The following is a 25716-nucleotide window of genomic DNA, read 5'->3' as shown; positions in this document are numbered from 1 at the left end:
GGGAAAAATATTAAGGAAATCCTGTCTGATACACTACTGTGTCCCTATAGGTTATTCTCCAATATTTATTTCCAGATTTCTTTTAATTGACCTTAGCAAAACAGCTCCATCAACTTCTCTTTATGGTACTTGCAGAGTCTAGTGAATCTGAATTTCAGCATGATGTTTTTCCTAAATTTAACATTACTTAATTTTATTTCATTCTTAATTTCATCACCTCAGAGCACTCAAAATCATGATTTTTTAGTAACATCTTTGAAGGATGTCTTTGATCTGCTGATTCTGGAGCAGTGAGTCAAAAGTATCAAAAGAATATACATTTAAAAAATTAAATTTTGGTATGTATGGAATTACAAGCAATGCCAGATAAACACTCATTTGCACACTTGTGAGCAGAGCCCAATCCTGTCAGTTGGGAAATGGTATCAGTTGCCTGCACTTTGTAAAACACACCCTGTAATGTGTGCAACCCTATTACCCTTGAAACAGTAGCCAGCTAATTTTGGTTAGCTTGCTTGCCAGCATCTTCATACTGGGGGGCTTAGGGGTGCAGTGGGGAGGGGTGTTGTTCAGCTGGCTTTTGACAACCAAGCTTCTCACACACACTGCAAAAGAATCAAAAGCAAAATATCAAGCATCGCATTGGTAGCACAAGGAAAGTTTGGCTGCTCAGCCAACCCCTCTTCCCACTACATCTCTTCTTCCTGCTGTCAGCAGAAGGATATCCACTGGGCCATTGGGGGTTTGTACAGTTTACATCACTAATGTTCATGAATGGGGAATAAATCCGTGGAATTCAGGCAATGTGTCACAACCCGAAGCAAAGAGCCTTAAACGGATCACAATTTTGTTGTGGGAAATGTTGTTCAGCTAATGAAAGCTGTCAGTATTTTTGGCAGTCTGGATTTTGAAATATGTTAGTTAACAGAATACTTGGTGAGCAGAGGAGACGAAGTGTAAGAAGCTGATTTAAACAAAGGCAATTTTGAATTAAATTTTCATCCAATAAGTAGACTGACCATTATTTGTATTTTCCTGATTGTTTTGACAGCTTTGCAAATGCTAAGCTTGAGCATGAAATGCTAACTGTGCTTTGATGCTTTCTGGCCCACACACCAGCCTTCCATCTTTTTTACTTTAAAATTTTATCCAGCAGGAAAGTAGCTCATTGGATTAATGTAGTGTCAACTTCTGGAAAGCTAGTAGCAAAACTGACATAGGAAAGACAAAATCAAATATAAGGAAAAGAGGATGAAAAATGCACTCCAGCATTTCTCTCTGAAACTCCAAATGTACAATCTGCAGCAAATCTAAATGGCAGAATCAAGACTTTAGGTAATCAGTAGAATTTTTCCTCTTGCTAAGTTATTCTGAGGAACATAACAACATCGTAAATGACACTTGCTTCTTTCTAAGAAATAGGCATATCATATTGCATCTTTCAAGTTTTTATACACCTGGACATAAAAGCAGATGGATTCAAGAAAACAGAGTTTACTTGCTACAAGTTCACACCTGCTCTCCAGAAACTGCCACAAGAATCCTCAACCACAACAGCCACAGAAGAACAAACTTTGTTGTAACATATGATAGAATGAGGCTATAGCCTTAATTTATGGTGTCAGCACTGCCACAAAATATACTGAACAATCTCACACAAATTTTAATCTCATTTTAATGGCTCAAGAGATAACTGTTGTATATCCACATGAATTACAAAATGTTTACACTAATTTTCACTTGGGCATTCAAAGGCTTTCAAGAATTGCATGAACTCAACAGAATATTTTAGTATGGTTCACTCTCCAGAAAAATAACATTTTTCATTTCATTCTACTATCATTAGTTTCCTTTTATCCACTATCTTCAAACAAAGTATATTATGCCAATTTTCACATTTCATTGGTTCTTTTTATACAGGCAGGTCCCTTACTGCTTTGGGTTTTTTAGTCCAGATCAGTACTATGTGGTTGCTAGAGAAATGTTTGATTAGTGATTTTTAAAGTTAAGCATCTACTTTGCAAAGTTTGGGAATATTCAGATCAAAGAGAGCTTTGAATATATATAGAGAGAGTTTCTACAATCTGAAATTCAGTGTGAAGATAGATTCAGGAATGTTGTTTAGATCTATTTTCCTCATTCTTTTGGAATGTTTATGTGGAGAGATGAACTGAACAAGATACCACAGAGTACATAAAATTATAGATCATAAATCAGTGCAATTTTATTATCTGTCCTTTTTGGAAGTGTTGTAAATGAGACAAATATTTCTGCATTTTCATAAGGCATTAAAATTGATTTCCATTTTAACTGTGGGGCACTGCAATTGCAAATAAAGCAGCTTGTCTATAAAAATGACAGTACCTTTTAGCACTTGCTGTTTTTCTTAGAAACTTGTCACAGACAAGCACTAAAACCATTTTCAGTCTAATTTTCCGTATTCCACAGCCCATACACCTGCAACGCTGCCTTACAGTATCTTGCCAGCAAGGCACTGCAAGAAACACAAGGTGTTTCCAACAGCCAGCAATCACAAACTCCCCAAACTCCTCGTCTTTTGTTCTACAGCTTAACACCACGGCAGAGGAAACTGTCTACCTTGTTTTCCCAAGGGACGTGCAGACGCTGAGCACCTGGGAGCGCTGCGTGTGCCCGGGACGGGCAGAGGCGGGCGGCTCCCAGCGCGAGGAGCCGGGACAGATGTGGCCCAGCTGTGCTAACTGACGGCTGCCACAAGAAAGCGCCGCACGGTGGGAATGCCCTGCGCTGCAGCAGCGCTTGGCTCTGCGGGCAAGGAGCCGCTTCCTGAGGCCAGCAGAACCCTGAGCAGGGCTTCAGCCCCACTCGGGCGTCTGGAAACGCAGGGGATGAGCTGCAGCCTGGGAAGGGGAGCAGCGAGCTGCCTGCTTAGCACGGCCCAGAAAGGCAACGGAGCCCAGGGAATCTCTGCGCCAAGCCTTGTCCCCAGGAGCAGCACACTCACTGCTGCAGTAACACAGTGAAGAGAGGAGAATAGCCACGCTTGGCTATAGGGTTCTGGAGCGTGCCCAGCACAGGACTGCTGCTCCAGCTGCTTCGGGCAGTGTCACAGAATTGTCTCGCAGTCTCCTTGCAGGGCTGTGACCACTCAGACCCTGGTGGGACCGAGCTGCTCCTGAGACTCCCAAGGAAAATTCAAGGTAGAGGACAACAGGATATAAATCAGCATGCTATCAAAGCAGACACTTTTACACCAAATGTGTGTTTACCCACACTATGATGTAAATGAAGTTGCTGAGCAACCAGGAATTTGGTCCTATTTTTACTTCTGCATTTAGAGTAGCATCACTAACTAAGAGTCTACCTTTATAAGTGTATGTTTGTACAATGGACGTCAGATATTTCAAAAACAATTCCAAGATAAAGCAAAGTCCACTTCCAATCTTTGTCAATATGCAGAGGGGGAAAACCACGTTAACAGAGATCAGAAGCTTTAGTAGTTAGGTATGTAAACAAGTTTCATGATTTGCACAAGACTTGAAAATATATGTGATATTTTTGTTAAAGCAAAAAGCAATGTTCTAAGCACACACATCTACAGAAACTAGTATTTGAACTGTTACAAGATATGTTTTCTACATTTCATTTGCATTGGCTCTTCATTTAAATCTTTTCCCATAATGATAATGGGTCATATACATAACTATATATTCAGTGAAGTTAAATCAGGAATTGATTTGGCTCCATATTCTTTCAGCTAAGACTGTAAATACCAGACTCCTGTCTGCTCTGCATGAATACAAATGACCTCAGTGGAGTTCTGCCAGTTTACAGCAGCAGAAAATGAAGGCCAGAGGATCAGTCTTTTCCATAAGACCATGGATTTGTTTCCATGCCATCTTCTTTATAAGGTTCTGAATTATCTGGTTGGTGCTCTCCATACTAAAATTATTTTCCTTCAGTGGCATTGTGCATATGCAAGTATATAGCAGGATACCTCTGGGTATTAACAGAAATATACCCATAACTGTCTGAGTCAGATTTGCCTGCATATCTTTTCATTTCTTCAGTGTTTATCTCATTCTTCCATAACCATTATCTCAAGAAATAATTACTGTTCCCTTTAGAGTCATGAGAAGTGAACATTAACCCTGAACATCAGCAATATCCAAGTTTTCACCTCAGCCAGCCAAGGAAACAACCCTTCAGTTTCCATCCCAGTGGAATAACTATTTTACTCCTCATAAAACTCAAAGAGTTCCTAAAACAAATAGTCTCTCCCCATAACTGGGGATCCATCAAGACTGTGGAGAGAAACACTCAGTATCGTTCTGGCAACACCAAAGGCAGTCAAAAGTTCAACACAGATAAGCTGACTGACTGATAAGGATGCACATCTCTGCTGCACTTTAGACATCAATGAAATCATTAATACCAAGGGATTGGGGAGATGCATCACACAGCCTTCACTTCCCATGGGTTCACTCAATGTCAGATTGTGCAGTTCAAAATCCTTGTCAGTGTGGTAGGGAGAAAGCTGCTCCCTACTGCAGCAGCCCCCAAGTCAATCCCAAGTAGCACTCCAAATTTCCTGCTCCACGTGAGAGTTTTGCCTTTAATTCTTTCAGAAAACAGGAAAAATGTTTAGAAAAGGCCATAAATAGAAAAGATTAATGTCCATTGCCAACCCCTGCTGAAAATATTAAATATTAAACAGAATACAAGCTACAAGAGGAAAAGATATATATTATTCAGACTTCAAGCCACCTCACAAACACTAAAACAATTCCAGGTAACTAACTCCATGAGCAAGTATAAAATTTAACATGCACATAAAGTATGTTCTTAAAAATGACAACCTGGTAATGGCTAAGAGGAAAATATGCCTCCTCTGTGAAAGGTAATCAAATGAAAGGTACAAGCCAAAAACAACCACAGGGGCAGGCCAATAAAATGTCATGTACAGAAAATGTGGCCTATATTGCCTAATCTTCACTGTGATATTCATGCCTGTTAACAAAGAGCAAAAAATCTAACTCATGAGTGGTGTAAATGTAAGTGAATTATTCCCATTTCTCTGTGTAAGATGAATGTCACTAAAGAGTTTCAATTTTGTTGGGTATTCTGCAGCAAAGTGTTTCTTTATATCAAAGGAAACCATATAATGACTATACTGAATGACACTTATGGAGCATAGTAGGCACCCTGAACATTTGGAAAGAATCATCTGCTTATGAGAGAAGGAACTGAATGGCTGGATGTATCCCTAATGTACAGTGAAAAATTGATAATGAAATGAATAGAAAAGGCACTTAAGAGATTCCAGAGCTGATGTGGCCTGAAGAATATTATAAACTCCTCAACAAGTTTTCTCATCGAGCCTACAAGCAATAGGATTCCCACAGGACTGATCTCTAGTTTCTAACTCATGCCTTTCTAGAAAACCACCAACAAGAAGCACCTAATTCACTCCACAAAGCCACAAATGTTCACCTTTATGGCTGATTCTTTGCAGGATAGCAAACCCTGTACAGAGAGGTCTCTCAGACAGAAGGTTCCTTACTTTATCTTTGCTATACATATGTATGTTAATGAGGTTGTCTCCCTTATTTTTCTGTTGAGGCTTTCAAAGGCTGACCTTGCTATCATTATACAGCACTTCTCCGTTTCTTTCTCCCAGATTTTCTATGGAGCTCTTCCAGAACTTACTTGTTATCCTTCTGATTTATACACATTATCTGTATCCTTCAGAAGAAGATGAATTAATAATCAGATCTGTTCAGAAATGTTTAACTTTAAGGTTGCAGTGGAAAACTCCAGCTGCATCTAAACCATTTAATTTAAAATACCTTGGGTACAACAAAACACTGTATTGAATTAAAATAAATTCACATTAAAAAAAAGTTTCAGAAAACCTAGCAGAATCTGCTACACAGCCAATTACATTTTAAAAAACATTTTAACTACAGCACAGGCATTTTTTTGAGTGTAGGTGTAAAAAAAAATTCTCATTACCTTCTACCAGCAAGGTCCTGTACCAACCAGTTTTTCTATACAACATACTTGCAATTTTGTATCAGTCTCATTAAATATCATCTGTGAGAGCTCTTTCTTTTCTGGTGGGTTTTTTTGGGGTTTTTGGTTTTTTGGGGGTTTTTTTTGTTTGCTTTTTGGGTGGGTTTTTTTGTTTGTTTGTTTGTTTTGGAATCTCACTCTTAAATTATATCCCCTAATCAAGATAAATACCATTCCTCAAAACCAACCACCCACTTAAGAAATAATAGAGAGGTGTCAAGGACAAAATATTGGTCAGCAAACTTTAGTGAATGCAGTTATACCAGAAAATGACCAAAAAATACAATGCAGCCTTGTGACATTAAACCAAGCCTCAAGGGCAAAGCTTCTACAGCTACTGAAAACAAAGGATTCTGATCTCTTCAGAGAAGGAGTGCATACTACCTTGTGTCAGAGGTGCACACTCTTCTCTCCCACCCATACAGCTGACCTTCACTCAACTCCAGCTTGCCATATTTCAGTGATGCAGAGTGTAAGCTATAAGATGTTATTTGGAATCATCTCCTGTGAAAAAATCTAAAATCCGACAGCCTTTCAATGCCAATTCCTTTAATGAATGAGATTGCTATTTTCTCCTCTGTGTGGAAGGTGGGGGGGTGGTTTGAGCAGTTACTGTTTTAATTTTAGGAGTTGTACCACGTCAATTTTGATCAACACAAAAAGTTTGTTGGAAACAGGAATATTTATTTTTTGCAGAACTCAAGTAACTCAAAACACAGAGAAAAAAAACATATTCCCAGATTTACTCACTCATATATCTCTATACATTTAAAGAGTTCATAGACTGATTTGTCAGCTGTTAAAAAGTTCTTAATTACATTACTGAAAGAACGAGGTAAAAGGCAGCTTTAGGACCAGCTTTGTACTACTCAGGAACCAAGTCAGTACCAGATGTAAGCAAGAGTAGCCACGATGCTATTCTGAAATCCACCAGCTTGTTTTGCACCTATGGAGAAGTCACTCAGCACACCTACCCTGAGCCAGTACAGGATCCAAGGCACCTTGACAGAATAAATGACAAATCTCAGGGATGCCATTTACTGGCCACGCAGAAAAGAACACTAAATAAGGGTACAACGAGGAGCTACATTCACCCCATAAAAAGGTCATTCCAACAGCCCTGCACAGAACACCTTTGACTCAGTCTTCAGCTCGTGCTGATTTGACATCTGTACCCATTTTCTCTTCAGACAACTCTATAATGGACTTCAGCTCAGCTTCAGAGAACTTGGGGGTCAGTGCCACATTGTCATAATCAAATTCTTCATCAAGTGAGAAAGGTTGAACATCATCGCCCAGTAGCTGTAATGAGGAAAAACAGATACATAAATAATATCGCTGCGAGTGATAATAAGGAAGCTCAAAATATAAACTTCTAATTAATATTTAATTAAACTATTTTTCTGACTCTAACACTCTCAGCTGATTAAGCTCTTTTTAAGTAAAAGAATAAATTCAATTATTCAATTTGACCTAATTTAAGCCATTTAATGTGCCCCATTTGTACTGTACTGTATCTGAATGAATATCATTAACTAATTTTGCTCAAGGCAAGGAATCTAAAAACCTCCCTTGCACACATCTATTATATTCCTGCCACTTGTAGCAGCAAGGCTGTGGGGATATGGACATGTTATATGCAGCTATGTTAAATTTCAAAGACAAATTCCATGTTGTCAAAATTTGGGTTAGTATTACATAAAGCTGCAGCATACATGCATCTGACACTAATGCAACATGCTTCCCAGAACACAGTTTCAGGGAAGGAAAGGCCTGCAATGAGCAAAATTACACATAATCAATTTTCAGACTCCAATAATTTTTTCACCATCTCAGAGACATGGAATTAGCTAGTTTGCATTTCTTGCATAATGAACATAAGAATCTTACTGCATTTGCCAGTATGTGCTTTGTTGACATACTGTATTGCATTTCTGCATTGCTTCTGGTTGAAGTATCTTCGAATAAACACTCTGCCTGTAAAATAAAACAATGAAAACAAATAACTATGGCAGGCTCCATGCTGATAAGAAACTGCAGGGGGCCATGACAAGAAAGGTTTATGGTAAGAAATGGTAAGCAGTTACATAAAATGAATTCCAGAGTAACACAGGAGACACATCTTCAATATTAAAACTGTGTAGGAATGCTCCCTATCCCTTGAGAAGTTAATATAAATTGTCTATAAATGTGTTTCAAAGATTTAAGTACTTCAGCACCAAATCAGCAAAATGTTTAAACACATGCTTATTTTTTCAAGCTTTTGACAAGTCCTCAATGAATCCCATGACTACTGATGTATATGAAATTAAGAATACATGTACTTGCTGAAAAGCAGGAAGAACACTCAGCATCCTATGATCACTGCTCAGTTTAGAAGGCACAATCCTGCACAATTTGATGAGACATTTTGGTAAGAAGAAGCATTGACACAGTTAATGCCAACTGGTAAGCCAGAGAATTGGTAACTGGACTCCTCTCTGGTGACCTTGATAGACATTGCAGAGAGCATCTGGGTAGTATCTACATCCTTTATTAATAAACTGTAATTTGCATGAATAATCAGGAAATATTTTTTCTGGGGTTATATAATTCTATTAATCATCTATATTTCTCAGTTTTCTAGGGATCTGGCTTACATGCTGGAGTTACCAAATAATTCTGCATGCAGATGAGTAGACCATGGGCATTTATAAATGGGAAAAACTTCGTAGATACACTTGGTCTAGAAAAAACTATTTATTCTGCACACAAAGATTATCTTGCTTATATCCACAGACTACTTCATATAAGCCATCATTAACTTTTATAAATAACCCACTTGAAAGATGTTAACAGGAGATAAAGCCACACATAAACTCTCATTTCCATTAGAGATAAAGCCAACTCCTTGACCTCCTCAGCATATTCATGTTCATTTCCATCTTTTCCACAGGCAGAGCCTTGCAGAATTCCTTGTCAGCAACTGTGTGACAAATGGTAGCAGCAACCAGGGCTCTACTACCTGTCTTTCACTTGCAGAAATCCAATGCACTCTTCTAAAATACAATGCAAGGCATGAGTATTTTTCAGTTATTTTGGTTGTAACAATATTTTTCACAACATTGTGCTCGTTTTGGCTGGAGCAGAGTTAATTTCCTTCACAGTGGCTGGTATGGGGCTGTGTTTTGGATTTGTGCTGAACACAGGGTTGATAATACAGAGATGTTTTTGTTATTGCTGAGCAGGGCTCACACAGAGCCAAAGCCTTTTTGGTTTCTTGTACAGCCACAGTGGTGAGGGAGCTGGGGCTGCAGGGGAGGAGACACAGCTGGGACAGGTGACCCCAACTGACCAAAGGGATATTCCACACCACACGTGTGTGGAATCATCAGTGCATAAAGTGGGAGGAAGAAGGAGAAAAGGGGAGTTTGGAGTGCTGTCCTTTGTCTTCCCGAGTGACTGTCACGTGTGGCGGGGCCCTGCTCTCCTGGAGGTGGCTGAGTACCTGCTCACCTGTAGGAAGCAATGATTTAACTCCTCGGTTTGCTTTGGTTGTGTGTGGGCTTTTACTTTCCCTATTAAAATGTCTTTATTTCAACACATGAATTTTCCAGTTTACCCAGTTCTCTCCCACTCCTGCTGGTGGAAAGCAAGTGAGTGGCTGTGGCACTTGGTGTCTGCCCAGGGTTAATCCATGGCACACATCTAAGGTAACTGAGCTAAGAAGAGTTCAAACTACAGTAAGCCTTTATAGGGATTTTACAAAAGCAAATCTATTTTCCTCTGCCAACAGAGTTACAGAAAGTATACACACATCCACTCTGACCTTGTCTTGGCCTTCATATCACTCCAGGAACATTTTATGCAGACACAGCAAAATACTGGAAAAACTTTTGTTTACAAAACTTGACCCCACAATGCTAACTGAAATAAGATGCCAAAATAAAACAAACCCAACTTCACTCTGTTAACAATTTCTCGGTTACCCACTCATTGCACATTTGAAAAGTTTATTCACACTGCATACTTATCAGTGTGCTTCATCTCTCAAATGAATACTCAAAGCATTAGGGATTCCTTTTTTTCTTCTTCCAAGAAGCCATTGACTTCAAACTTCCACGAAGACAAGCAATCTAAAACTTATATACTGCAAACTGCAATTTTGTTCTATGTCAAAAGGAAGACATTTTACGATAGAACACTGAATTCTCTGAGCTGATCAAGTTATTATCTTGTTATTTTTGCCTAAGGAGCTGAGAGAAATATGTGAATTTCAGGTGTCTAATTTAACATCTAATTGAAATCTTTTTGAGAGCTCTCTGGGAATAGAATCCTGCTCTATTAGAAAACTGCCAGTTTGCTTAAGATTGCTTCTGTGATTTACTCTCTGAAGAAAAAAATCACTTTCATTTACAGTTCCTGTATGTCCAAATTAAAGGAGGGAAATAATGTAATATTCATATTAACAACTGAAATATTTTGCTAGATGTTGTTTTACCAAGTAATATTGTAAATAAAATACCCTGAAGTTGACATTTTCAGAAGTCTATTAATGACTGGCAACTCAGTTATTTTATTAATCTGTGAGGAGTTAAACTTAGCTGAACAACTTGTCTCTGTCCTTCTAAAACTTGTATTACTATGTGATTATGGCACTCTATGATTCACTTGTTCAAATTATGTAAAGCTTGCACGTACGCTCACCAGTGATTTCATTGCATGCTCAAGGGAAAACTTACCAGTTCACTAACAATAAATAAATAAAAAAAGAAGTGGAAGGAAGGCATATAGGCTATGATCTCATATAAGCTTAGTATATCCTGGAGTACCTGGGAGAAAAAAAGCTTGCTTGAGCTTGGGGCACTGGACTAGAAGTCAATAAATCTTGGCCAATTTTCCACTTCTGCTTCATCATTCTGGACAAGTCATTCAATCTCTGTGTCTTTACTGGCCTCTGAGAAGATATAACTCTTCCATCTTCTTTGACTTGGTCAATCCTGTCTTTAAGTTCTCCATGTTCCTGTTGCATTTATGCATAGCACGTAGCAGAAACAAACCTCAGCTGAGGCTGAGCAGTAAAACTTTAACCAAAGGAACTCAGTGGAAGTTGTATTTTAGGGGATAAATGCTGCCATACCAGAGATTAAGATAAAATGACAGACATGCTAAGTACTTTTTTGAATGCTCAAACTACAGACAAATAAAGGAGAATTGAAGGGCAGATTTCTTCTTTCCTAATCCCAGCCACACAAAAATTAGGTTTCTAGACTAAGGCAGTCAATTAGCCAAAAACAGCCTAGCCCAAGCTTGTGTATTTATTACATTTTACAACAAATGCTGTCAGCAAGCAGGATTAATCACTTTCTGGAGTTGCTTATTTCTGCCTCTTGGTGACTGAAGAACTAAAACTACATTTAAATCTGAAGTTAGCTGAGATGAACCCCACTTTGAATGCATGATTGTAGCAAGTGGATGAAAACAATGCAACTGCACTGGTGTATGCCGAGAAGGAAAAAAGACACAAGCAAGCAGGAATTAAGACATAAAAATACTACGCTATCCTACACGAAAAAATATATTAAGTAGTATTAAAGGAGAAAATAAATTTCTGGGTAGGGGAGGGAAATGTTCTGTGATAATGTACTTCAAAGATAGAATGAATGCTGGTTCAATTTGCAGCGGCCTGTGGGAGGTCAGGTATGCTCCACTGTGGATATTGAAATTCTGAAATACATTTATGTCTAAAGGGAGGAAAGAAAGATGAAGCAACACTGGTGGATAATACAAATAATTTGCTGTGTCATTCACTAAGCCACTACCTAACACCTTCTGACAGAAAAAGATTTTCAGGGAGTCAAGTTGTTCTTTAACAATTATCCAAGTTATAAACTGGGTCTTAGCAGAGATTCTTTTATTAAACTTTCCCTAGCAATATGTTGAGAGATACATAATTTACCCTGAAGTGCCTCACAAGTGTTTCCATAGCATAGACATTTCTCATCCTTCTATTTTTCATACAGAATGGTCTTCCATTCTCTAAGAAAACCAATTAGGCAGCAACATTATGTTGCCCTTCCCTAACAGATTTGTTTTGATGGACAGAGAACAGTCTCATTTTAAAGCAGAGATGTCTTCAGGGAAAATCTTTTTCTCTTTCTAAACTAGTCCTGCCATAAGCAATGCAAGACTTAATTTTCAAGGCAATGACAATTTGAAGCACTGAGGGACTTTAAAATGGACCTGTTCAGTCTTGACAGTTCTAAAAATCAGGCCCCAGTTATATTATCTAAATGAAGGCAAAAATATGTTTATAATTTAGGGGAAAGGCTGCCTTCATTTTAAGTAGCCTGGCACCAACAAAATGGTTGTGGAAATTGTCTTTCTTCTTGAAAAATGCAGCAACTCATAGCCAATGTAATAATACTCAGTTTCTTTCATAACCCAAATTTCCCTCAAATGGAAATGAATTTTGCATGCAGTCGGATCTTTATCTATTTTTCATGAACTATAGTTTAAAGAATCATATGCAGTCCTTTATGAACACTGCAGGCTGCTACAACCTTCCTTCTTCTCTACAGAAGTTATGAAATGAGAAAGCTGTAAAGCCTCATTCTAGTTTTTTGGGTGTTATTTTGTGTCCAATGGATATATCTAAAGGCAAAACCTTGAATTATGTCAATCCTTAGGGAAAAGAGTGAGTATTTTTATTCAAAGAATGGTAGGTATTAAAGCTTGAAAGGTCATTTTAGAACATCTACTTTTTCCCAAAGTAGACTTGCTCCTTATAGTAAAGAGTTTATTGCAAGGAACTAAACACAACTGAGCCCAGGAAAGGAGGCACCATATGCAGTGATATAACACCAAACCTTCATTGGTCACGCGTCATTTATAAACTTGATTTAAGCCTCACGGGAACATCAATAAGCATATGAAACTATCAAAACTGGCCCACTTTAGCTGGAAGCTAACTTCAGCTTCTATTGCAATGATCAGGCAGGGGAAAAGAGCAATGAGGAATTCTCTGCAATAGAAACACCCCGAAAGTTAATGCTCATGCTGACTATTTGGATAGGAAGCTTAATGACTTAAAATAAGCCTGTGAGCAATCCACACCTTCTGTTGCAGTTTGAGAAGAACTGAATTTCTGAAGGAAGACAGCAATTCTAAATTAAAGTCTGCACTGACTGTGTCTTTTTAAAAGGCTCAGAGACCATAAAGCAAACCTCTCCACACCAGACCCTGACAATGCAGTTTCTCAGCAGCATCTTGCTACTACTCATTTATAAGGGACCAGATTTTAATTCTGACCACAATATATTCTAAAATCTTTTTTTTGTTCTTTTAAGTGTCATGTTAAAGGGATCATTCACTACCTCCCTGCTGCAAAAAATGGCTCCTATATTAAGCCAATGAGTATGCCATAAGATCATGAGATCACTGGAAAATTAAATGGTCCATCATTCTACATAAGCAAGGGTAGCTAAAAGGCTTAAAGGGTAGAGGCTTACTTGAATATTCTGTGAGTTACACAAATTAAATATTAAAAAGCCCACATACCACTTGAAGTATTGAAGTGCACATTTTGAAAGAGTAAGATTATATAGCAGCAGTGTGCCATATAAAATAGAGTGTTTATTTCAATTCTTAACATATTTAAGAATTCATTATTCATTTAAAAATTAATAATATAACTTGTTAACTCACAGCAGTTTCACATACTACATCTATATCCCTCTGTTCTTGTGGAAATAACAGTAGAAGCCAACAGGAAAAATAAAAATACCCCAAACACCCAAAGTTTGAATTAATACATCTGACCTCATACCTCTTGGGCTTTGCTGTCTGATGGCTGTGGAACTGACCAGGCTCTGAACTTCGGCTGGATAGGCTTATCAAAGAAGGGTGTACAGCAAGATACTGTCTCTTCCACCTCTCCTGGAAGAACTAACGACCCTGCTGAATAAAAAAGAGTCAACATTAACCTTCCACTTGATGCATAAATTAGCAAAATCCTGCTAAAATCCTGTAGTGCTCAGACATGGGCAGTAGCTTGTTAGCCAGAATATGATGTAGTTATTGTTGCATAAGCTATCATTAAAACAGAACCATGCAGTCCTGAGCTAAAATCTAGGCAGTAATACTGAGCTAAGGAAAAATCAAACTTGTCTGAAAACAGACACATAGCCCTTCTTTCTTAAGGGTGGTGAGTTAAAATCTGGATGCAGATGCTCTTAAACTCAGACAGCACCTGGAATTACATTCCTTTCTTTCAGAACAAAGATGGAAGGTCCTCAGCAGAGACATCTGCAGTAGAAGTTATAAAACCTTGCCTGCCACTGATGACCTGAGCAGGGTCATTTATTCTCTTTAGCTAGAGCTTCACCACCTGTACATTGGGCATAAAGAATCATTGCAAAGCATCTTAGTATGACTCTCACAGAACATTAAGATACCTGGTAGAACTACTAATATTCCCCCTGCAGTGCCAAATGACTCTCTTGTCTAAGGGTATTTCATGGATGCTTAGTATGACTCTCACAGAACATTAAGATACCTGGTAGAACTACTAATACTCCCCACTGCAGTGCCAGATGACTCTCTTGTCTAAGGGTATTTCATAGATGTCTGTTTCTCCCTGAGCTGTCCAAAATGAGGTACTTGAGAGGACTTCCCCTTATCTGGGGTGGAGTGACATGTAACCTTTCCATACAGGCAGGATTTGCTCCACAGTTCACAAATGAACAGCTTTTCTGAATCACTTTTCTTTTACAAACTTCAGCAAAACATTCATACTGGGACCAGTGGGTTTGCATTCTGTGACAGATCAGAAGGATATGCCTTAGGTTTAGAAATATCTTCTAACATGAATCAATCTCAGCTCTGCCACAGCACAGATGTGTCCATCATGTCTCAGTAATGTTTTTATGAAAGAACTTAAGGGGACCATATGTCTTGCAATTTAGTGAAAGGATTATGTAAATCTAGCTACTATTTTTTTCAGCTGATACACAAGTTTCTTTACAGTTTTATACTACATTTACATTTATCTTGTAATCTCAGAATAAATTTTCAAAGCGCTGCTTAAATTTTACTTAATGGAAGCAACAAGAGAGTACATAGATCCAGGGTGAAATGGATGAAGTGTCTACTCATCTCTATATCTGCACAATTTTACCACAGTAGTGGAGTTACAGACCTCTCATTCCCCTGTGAACCTGCATTTGAAAATAAAGATTTCCTAGGTAGGTCTCCATAAAAAATCCATGATCAAATTCTTCATTTAGTTTTCTTCTGGGAATAGTGTACTATTTGAAAAGCCAGCAGGGCTTCAAATTGCAAAGTAGAATGTTCTTTTAAAAAGATTTGAATTCATTCCCTTGGGTATTTAATTTCTGGATTTTTGTCTCTTGTTTTGTGATAAGTGGGTTTGTTTTCATCCCTATTCTCTTGGTTGCTTATGTCTATCTCCAGCCATGTAAGTGCTTTCAGTCCTTGTTCTCGGCATAGCATCTGTTCTGATTCTGCACCAGTTATATGAGAAAACTTTCTGAAAAGGACAGCACAGTCCACAGGTATCTAGGCTATGTCTACACATGCTCTGCAGCTGCTTTTTTCATCATTTGGGTCAAAAGTATTTATAGGACAGAAGGAAGATGTGAATACTCATTTAAAGACAATGGCATCTTCCACTATTGTTTCAAACTTGCAACCTAGATCTACACCCTTATTAAAGTAAGGGAAGCCTGGACATCAAGAGGTTTCTATCACCTACTGACAGAAACACTGATTATTTCTGCTCTAAGAGCTTCTCCCCCTCAACAGACCAATCTGCAGGGAGAAGATGAGGAGGAAGCACTGTTGTTATGCAACAACCTGGCAATGGCTCAGAAAGATAACTCTTAAGAATTAGGACAACAGAAGGAAATTTATTTTTGCTTTTAGAAAGAAGTGCTTGTCATACTCAGAATGTCAATTCCACTTTTTAAGGCTTGTTAGTAATGCAAACAATGTTTCAAATTCCCTTCAATCACCCTGTAAGAATGTAATCAACCTTTGTTTGCCAGCAGACATGCCAGAAATGAGCTTTGTCTCTCTCTATCCTGGCTGTGTGACAACATATGAAAGTCTAATTGGTAAATGCTGCTTTCCCTGATAATGTTTAATAAAGAAACCCCTTCAGAGAGAAAAAATTAGAGAGTTTTGACAGTCGTCCTTCTCAGCGGGAGCACCCAAAGGAACTCCAGGCCATTGTAAGTTCTAGCCAGTACCTCACAGCTTGTTTAAGCTGCTGCTACAGCACTACTGGATGATGATCCTAATTAAGCTGCTAATTATGTTCTCTGTGGAGGTGATTAATTAGCAACAGGAAAGCCTTGGATACTGCCAACGGCACCATATATAGAGATAACTGAACAGGCAGTGGTACAAAAAAAAACAAACTGAGAAGACATTTTGAAATGCACCTCTCATATTATGAAGAATCAACTCCCTGGATGATATGGCTGACAATTTTACTGAAGTCCAGCATACTTTAATAACACCATATTTGGAAAGTGAACAATACTCTTTAGTCCCTCCCTACCACATCCCAGAAAGTGATCACTAAATCTGTCAGCACTGCCGAGTTGGGAGTTTTTTGCTTATTGTGTACCATAGACATCAATTGTGAGTACAGAAAAAAATAATCTACTGGCACCATTCTGTTTTTAACTTTCAAGAGTGAAAGAAGTTCAAAGTTTTGTCTATAACTTTACTGTAGCCAAATGATGCCCAGCTATATATACACTGACAGCTATATATACACTGACACAGGTTTTACCACTTTCAGACACTACATTTCACAAAAATGCTGTTGATGGGGAGTTGAGAAGAGAGTGATAACAAAAAAAGCTTAAAAGCTAAATTTTGCAGTCTGCTCTAATTCTCATGCTTCAGGCTGTTAGTCCCAAAGAGCTGCCTAGTGTGAAATCATCTCAAGGCAGTGTTAAATGGATTGCAGAGACTGGAGAAGAAAAACAAGAAAGGGATTCACCAGCTGGGGGGGAGCCCCATACTTTAAAAAATCCACCTCATTTAACTCTGAATCCTCTTTCTCAACATGCTTTTTATGGATATAATGATAGGCTAAAATATAAATGGCGAGGCACAGATTATGAAAAGTAACAGATGTTGATATAATTTGCCAAAAAATTATTTAAATAATCAATAATTATGCTTGGCCTCAGCTTCAAAGTAACTGAGTCAATCAGGTTCTCCTCAGCCTCTGCAAGGTTACAGACAACTGGGACTTTGAAAAGACAAGTTTGCAGCACTTCAGTGCTCCAAACTGGATTAGGATGAGACATTTATATCCTTGCCTATGAAGCCTCACCCACACATTTAATTAGTCCCGTTTTAATTTTCTCTTGTATTTCTCTTGCATTTCTCTTGCACACACAAGATCTCCAGACATTCTTTAACCTATTTGGTACTTTATTCAAATATCACCTGTTATTACCAAGTTATCCCTCAAGCCCTGCAGCAAGAAATCTGTAAGCAGTCCTGGAAAGTCCTGTTGCCAAAACATAGGCACTAGGCAGCATCCATCCATCCCTGGAGAAAGCCTGATCATCTCCATTGTTGCCTTAAGCTCCTTACAGTTAGAGATTAAATTCAGGGAGAAAGAGTGATTACAGTAGACCATGCCCATGCTGTCTCTACATGGTGCATTAAAGCTGGGGTTTAGGGCAGCAATTTTACTTTGCCAATCATGGTTTACGGTGCTAAAGTCCCACAATGCAAAGCATTGTCCCTGTTTCAGGCTTTCAGCCCAGTGCTGTCAAACAAAAGCAGCTACAATGAATTTGCATATTGGCCAAATCTCTGGGCTGCTTTTCCTACTTTTAAGAAGCAGTCATATTCATTCACACCTTAAAAGACACTGAACTTTGCCAGATAAATTGTTAAAAAAAAAAAAAAAAAACTTCACTAGAATGACTCTTCCAGGACACCTGCCAAAAAGCACTGGTTAGATGGGATGTTCTAACACCTATTTTCTACCGTGCTTCTCATACTGTCAGCTTTGAGCCAGTTGCCCTTAAGTGTGAATATTTATTGTATTAATGTACAGTTGCTAACTCAGCTAACTGATCTTGCCCTTTAAAGCTAAGTGAAGCACAGAGGTATTGAACTGCTGCCAATAACAAGGAGAGACAAAGGTTTGTTGCAATTACTAGCAAGGTATGATATTTTTTACTGGGTAAAATAAGCTATGATATTTTTAAGCTTGTTTTGACAATATGAAGTCTTAAATCAATCATTTGTTCTGACATAAGGTGGCAGCATTTAAAAAGGTCAACAACAGAATGTATAATTTGTGTCACAATTTACCTCATTTATAAACTAACTGGAATTCTACAGAATTAATCTTTCATTAAGGTATTCACTACTGATATTATTCTAGATTACTTTAACATTACAAGCAATAGAAGTGACATAATTTTATATTTTAAATTGCATTTTGTTGCTATGGTTTCTACAGGACTAAGATTTTACCTCTCTTACTATGAAGCTATTGAGTGAATTTTGACATGTAAGACAACTATCAAACCATAAGTGCTATTTTCTGCACTTAGGAGTCAAGGAGAAATTTTTCAGCCTGACTCAACAACTATCTTCAAAGACCAGGGTTTCCCAGATATAAATTTGGATGTTGTTCACTTTCCTTGCAGCATTTAGAAGGAACAATTAATTTCAGGCTAGGCAGTGTTTCAATGTTATAAAATACAATCTAAAAGCCTAGTGTTGTTAGTGAGCATTGTTGATACAGTCTCAATCTTCATTCAGGCAGTCTGTCTCAAATAAGGTGTGTTTTACCAGGGTTTTCCATATGTATGTGATTAACATTTACTCTTGGACACACACAAATACACAGAAATGACCCAGAAACCGGAGAGAGGCAGTTTACCAGGGTTTTCCATATGTATGTGATTAACATTTACTCTTGGACACAAATACACAGAAATGACCCAAAAGCTGGAGATAGGCAAGGTCTGTCACAGTACTGAATGCACTGAGTTATCCCCAAACTTAAGCAGAGCTGTTTTTCTCACTGTTCTGCTTAATATTTTAGCACTGGGCTTAATTCTCATCAACGAGTTTGTGGCCTGTTTGGAACTATGGATATCTAACAATACCTTAATGAACTGGATACAGGCATTTCTCCTTGCATTATGACACAAGTGACATGTGGGTTTGTGCTTCCAACAGTAAACTCCAGGGGCTTTTTAATAGATAATGCCAGAATTTAAGACATAAACATAGAACAATGCCATACAAAGGGAAAAATGAACACTGCACTGAAAAACAACTTTGATATCTGTACCTGATCTGGGACTGCTGTTTTACTCCCTCCCTTCTGAAAGGTTGGAGAAAGAATACTTGCTGTAAACCTGACTTACGTTGGTTTATTATTTTCTTGTGAGATACTGGAAATCTCTAAGCCCTCGGACTTCACAGGAATTCAGGACACAGAGAACGGAAAGACTAATCCAAACTTTACTGTTAGAGTGGACAGACCAATCAAGCGGCAATAACTAAGAAAACAAGCATCAAAGCCCTGCAGTTTCTGTCTGTGACCTCAGGCAAATCCCATAATCTGTGTGGCCTGGTTTCCTTGTACAGTCACAGGTATAGATGAGGAAAATTAATTTAAACACTAAAAGGTTGTCACTTCTGGTTGTAATAAAGACCACAGAAGGACCTATGATAGACAACTAACCATAGACATTAGCATTCCATTTACTTTTTGGAGGTGGGAGGGTTAAAATTATTATAGATGTACAGAACAGTTCAACACAACTCAAAATGCTCCTAATTGGAATTTTTAAAGACGTTCACTGTGAATTCAGAATTAGTCTAATCTATTTTAAGCTCAAAATGAAATTGTTTTAATAGGTAGGGATAGCATTTTCATTAAATATTTCCAGTTTAAAGCACTGTCTCTTAGCACCCACATTACTTTACAAAAAAAACTTTTGTAATGACAGTCATTTCAATACAAAATAGAAATGCATTAATATGGGGAGATGTTGCTAACAGGAAGTGCTCTGTACTTCTAGAAAAGCTTGGGGAAAAAAAAACCTTCACCAGTACGAAGTACAATAAATATTCCCCTTAATTTATTATTTCATTACCTCTTAGAGTGGGGAAATTAGTACTTCAGTTTGGGGAATTGGGGCAATGTGGGGAATTTCCTAGCAATAGAAGAACTGAGTAAGATGATCTCTGTTAGGGGAGAGGGAGTTCTTTAATCAATGTTCACACACTTGCGTTCAGAGAGAGAAAACTATGGTGAATACGAAGGGGGGAAACCTACCACTGCATGTCTCTTCATCTGTGTCTACATCTTCCAAGTGTAAGTACTTGTCCACCTGCCATGAAAACCCAAATGGGAAAATAGAGAAAAATACATCAATTCCATTCCTTATAGCACATCTAGAGCAAAGCAAAAATGCACTAAATTGTCTACTTCATCCTTTCCATTTTCCCCTGCATTTTTCCAAGAAAGCATATGAGTTTTCTTTGAAATGTGTAACCCAAAAAAAGTACTTTTAGGTATAGTCAAAGATTTACTGCCAAAATTGCCCCATATCAACTTAAGTGATGGAAAGGAAGCTCAAGCTGTACAGTAATTTTCTCAGGAACTTAGCGGGAAGATGGAGAAGTAAAATATTTTCATAGGAAAATGATGCATGATAAGTTACTATGCAATTTTGCAAGCTCATTTCATATGGCACAAAGAGAATACATGCTGCAGGCAAACTGGAGCTTGATCCTTCTGTTTTGACACTAATGGTGAATTGATTAGGAAAAAAAACCTAAGAATTATTACATTTCTATTATTTCACCTGGGGCTTTACTCTACTGTCTTCTCAGGCTAATGTCCCTTGAACAATCTAAACTATTTAAAACATACCCAAAGACAAGACATTTCTCATTTCAGGTATCACTCTGAATAGATGCACAGGGTGAGAATGAAAGGTTTTTCCCAGCCTATCTGCAAATAGTGTTTCCATGGAGGATTGACTACATGCCATGGATTTTATTCTGTGTTTCCATTAAGTAATTAAAGATGCTCTCATATAATTTTTTTCAACCTGGTTTGAAAACAGTCTCAAGACTTACATAACCTTTACACTTTAAAAGTACATATTCACTAACATCAGAAAAAATTTTGGACTGCTCTCCTTCTTCTTTCCCACAGATGGGAAACCAGCAAATTGCAAGTAATTTGTAAATTAATACAGGAAAAATCAGTCATGTTCTGCTCATAATCCCCACTTTGAAGAAAACCTCACCTTCACTCTTTCAGACAGACTGAGATTATTTCCATCAGAGACACCAGCTGTTGAGCTCTCACTCATCACTGTCTGTAAATAGATGGGCAGAAATACTTACATGCATGAAGAAGAATCAAAATCACAACCAAAGCTCCTACTGATTTATACATAGTTCACAGAATCACAGAATGGGTAAGGTTAGAAGGCACCACTGCAGGTCTCGTTGTCCCTGCTCAAGAAGGGTCCCCTAGAACACATTACTCAGTTTTATAGATGTTGTATATAAATTTTTTTAAGAAGTTAATGGAATGCTCCTGAAAACAGAACAAGTACAGGTAATTCTATGAAAACCTACACGGGACCAGACTGAATCAATTGGAACAACAGTGCAAGTAATCATAGCATGCCTAAAAAGCAACATTTAGAACTGTTTTTAAAACAGTATTTTCCCCATTTTCCTTTCTTAGGGCAGGCTTAAAGGTTACAGTGGTCAACTTAATGCATTACAGCCTCCTCCTGCTACTACACTGCACTTTTTCTGCTGCATTCTACTATTATTGTATTTGTTTCTTAAACTGCTAGTGTGACAAAAATGTGCAGGCATGTCTGAAGCTTTTTCTTCTTTAAAAACAAAGACATACATAAAGGTTTATGGAAGTTCCATCACAAAGAGGATAATGGAAGTTGTACATTGCTTTATTTGGCAGAAAGACAATTCAACATGACTAAAGTAACAGACACAAAGACAAATTATAGCAATGAGGAACCAATAATTCTTATGAAAAAAATGGCAAAAAATACTGTCATTATTATTACACAATCAACTGACAGAACATTGTTTTAAAAGCCGTGCTTGATTCTACCTCAAAGACATGTCCTAGCAAGGAGGAAAGCGGCAGCTTGTGCTCTGAGGCCTGGCATGCCCATTATTTGAAAGCACTTCAGTGTGTGCTCAACAAACACAAAAGGAGCTGCTACTGATTTTTTAATAAAAGTTTAATGAAGAGCAATTTTGAGTACAGACTAAATCACAGCCTAATTATTTGTTATTCAGGCAGGAAGACAGAAGTTCTTAAAAAGTTGACTCCGATTTCCATCTCCCTTCCAGATGATGTCTGTTGTTTTCCTGTCCCTACACATTAAATCCCCAATCCCTTATGTTTCAGAAGATCAAAAATGCCCCTGGCCTGCCTACTGTTTACTTCAGGTAGTAACATAGCTTCAGGAACACAGAACTCTTGTACTTCCTAAAATCTACAAAGAAACAAATAAACCTGTCCATGCTGGCATCCATAATCTCAGGATTTTTTTTTCCTTTTTGCCAACCTCTACCACAAACTGCAGTCTCCAGTGAAAGCATTACTTAGCTCCTTGCAGGGTGCCTTATTTGTTAGTCAGATTATGGCAGCTCTTCAGCAGGGCAAATGCCACTGCCAAACACGATCTCTGCAGGTGCCTCTCTAAGCATTTAACACTTAGGTAGTATTTTAAATATTTGCCTCACATAGGATAAATACCACTAGCCTCTAACATTTGGACAGTGTATCACTCCATATTTTCATCTGTTTAAATGTGGTGCTTGTCCACATGGACAAATGTTAACTCATTACCTCATTCTCATTTGCCATCCGTGGTGGAAATGACCCCCACATTTCTTTGTTTCTTTCAGGTGAGCCATCCTGTTTATTTCTGTCTGGTAATTCAGAAGTAAAACTCTTTTTTCTTAAGGAGTCCCCTTTACTTCCCTGAATTGTCTTTCCTTCTTTCTCTGCAAGCAGAATCACACCAGATCAGGTAACATAATGCACTATCCAAGAAAAAGAAAAGCATGTCTATAATTACATTTACTATTGACTTTTTTACACATTCACTTTTTCTCTCATGAAAGCTTCCATGTACAACATACACATGTATTTTATGTATAAAATAAAACTTTAGCATAAAACCTTACCAGACTTTACCATAAAACTGAATATGCAGTTTGAACTTCAATTGCCCACAGTCCCATCTATTCCTCAGTACTGAAGAATTCATTATCACAAAAGTTTATGCAAGATACAGAAAACTTCATAAAATCAACCAAGAATTTAAATACCCCAAAAAGCAAGACAGTAAGGTTACACCTTACTGCATCCAGAAGCTAACAGCATGTGCATGGAAGTATGGATTTCCAAACCCACACTGAATAGCTGGGGTTTTTTCTTCAACCTGGCAAAAAAATAAAGTAATCACAGCCAAAATAAAAATGCAGTACTTTTTATTTCAGAAGTCCCATTACTGAATAAGCAGCAGCTATAGGTCAATCAATGACAATGAAATTCACACCACATGTTCTTAATGAAAAATAAATGCTCATTTAATTAAGCTTTTTGGGTTTAGTTTGAAAAACTTACTTTGCAACAATAAGAAACACTGCACTGAATTTCTAAAGCATAATTATGTATTATAAGCATTGAAGTAACTCTTGTGGAGAGTTTTAATGATGCCTTTGGGGTTGCTACATTGAGCCATACAGCAAAGAATTATTAATCCCCTGGGACAGCTCTGTGCTGCAGTTACTGTGACACGCAGAAAGGGCTGGCAGGCTGGGCATAACCTGAAGTCCACACTTACAAGGGTCAGGGTTCATAAAAAGCAAACTGCACCACACCAGAGCAATCTAGCAAACAGGTTTCAATGCTCAGATAACAGATCCTCTGCACAATTCCTAAATTCCAGGTCTCTGCAACATCTTGCTTCTCCCTGCTTCTTTTGCAAGTATTTTCCTGAAACAGTATTTGGATACGGCAGTACCAATGAGCCATCGCTTTTTTCCAACATTATCTTTTTAAGCCATGGAGATGAAGCAGTATTAGACATGAAACTCTCTTTTAAATTCTTGACTGGTAAAATGGTCACCTACTATTTGAAGATAATTTTACTGTCGCCCTACTTTACAGAAAGAAATAGATGGCTAGCTCAAAAACTTCAATCTTTTTTTGCTTCAGCTGTAAAACAGGACAGACTTCCTGTTTTATCCTAAGAATCTGCAAGTTTTATCTTAAAGACTGATAAGCCACAAAAGAATATTAATGTATTTTGGGGCAAATGTGTATTGGCAAATAATGCAGGCAAACATCTGCAGACCAGCAGAGTACCAACAGGGCCTGAGGACCAGCTCAGGGTCCTCCCTGTGCACATCAGGAGATTTCTGTATGAGAAGTGATAAAAAGATTCTGGAAGCCATACACTTTTCTCACCAGACCAACAGAGACACAAAAGAAATCATCACTGCAATGACCAGAAGCATAATTCATAGAGCCAAAAGACTCTGAGTAAACATGACATTCCTGCAGTAGCCCAAGCTTTTCTTGTATACCACTGTGATCATTCTTCTAGGCTATAAATTGGATCATTCTTCTCAAAAATATAGCTTCTGAGTTCTCCAGAGAAAATAATACCACTTTTAGCACTAAAAGACCTATGACACATATTTGGGCAGTTATAATTAGGCACACCTATGAGCTGACAAACTTGCTTTATTAGGTTATATATTTTCTGGACACCTGAGCTATTGTCACAGCTAAAAAGCTAGATGGATTAAATGAGCTAGTAAGAAATCAAGTGCATTCAGAGTATTTATGTGCCATTTACCAACCCCAGACTAACTACAGCTTAGAAGCACTACCCGATCTCTTTTCCTAAGAGATCAGTCATAAACTTTTGACAGAAACCTTTTTCTGGTTAAGACCATTGCAAAGTTATTGGGTTAGAGAATATTAAACAATGCATTTGATGAAACATTCAGGACTGCAATGTGATACTAGATTCATGACTGCTTGTGAAGAATAATTTGGAAGAAAAATGTCTAAGCAACGCAAAGCACTTGTTAAATGCAATTCTGTGGACAGAATATCAACTGTGCAACCATGTGCATAATGAGGCAATGCCATATAAATTAAAGGGGGGCAGGTGATTCAAACATTATGCTGCCAGCCTTGAGCACAGTCCCTCAGGACCAGTAATAGCCAACTTCAGCTGCACAAAGCAGCTCCTGAGACCTACAGTCTCCCAATGCATGCACCAAATAACTGGCCCCTTTGAAGCAGTACCTGCAATGAACTTAAAAAATATTATCTAAAAAAACCACACAGAAGTTGTTTTGAAGTTAAAAGAAACTACAGTCTAAAGACAAGCATCACAGGTGTATTTCTTTGAGTGTTCTGGATTTCAACCATTTCTGTCCTTACTTTTTGAAGAGAAGGGGAAGAAGGAAGGATGGCATTCCAGCTAGCAAGAGGATCACTCTGCCCTTCCCCTGACTAAATGATAATTGACTCATTATTCACAGTCACAGCTCTCAACCTGCCAAGATCCTGTT

The 25716-nt window shown here is 38.0% G+C and overlaps 1 protein-coding gene across 20 annotated transcripts in view; it reads right to left on the bottom strand.

Moving 5' to 3' along the window:
- Nucleotides 1-6716: 6716 nt before the first annotated feature.
- The window catches only part of LOC120512569 (intraflagellar transport associated protein), a 38896-nt gene continuing 19896 nt past the window's right edge, over nt 6717-25716 (bottom strand). For 16 of the 20 annotated variants that reach the window (XM_039731004.1, XM_039731006.1, XM_039730997.1 and 13 more), the window contains 6 exons: nt 22967-23124; nt 21375-21446; nt 20393-20447; nt 13862-13992; nt 7945-8031; nt 6717-7356 (listed from right to left, as the gene is read on the bottom strand). In XM_039731004.1, the coding sequence (XP_039586938.1) occupies nt 7195-7356; nt 7945-8031; nt 13862-13992; nt 20393-20447; nt 21375-21446; nt 22967-23124 (665 nt within the window). In that variant the 3' untranslated portion in view covers nt 6717-7194. The remainder of the gene's footprint in view (nt 7357-7944; nt 8032-13861; nt 13993-20392; nt 20448-21374; nt 21447-22966; nt 23125-25716) is intronic. The other 4 variants (XM_039730991.1, XM_039730994.1, XM_039730995.1 and 1 more) reach the window with 4 other exon arrangements.

This window comes from Passer montanus, unplaced genomic scaffold (genome assembly GCF_014805655.1).
Source record: "Passer montanus isolate IOZ18808 unplaced genomic scaffold, ASM1480565v1 scaffold75, whole genome shotgun sequence".
Lineage (NCBI taxonomy): Eukaryota > Metazoa > Chordata > Aves > Passeriformes > Passeridae > Passer > Passer montanus.
Note: the sequence above shows the minus strand (reverse complement) of the source record. Positions and strands in the feature narration are given on the sequence as shown.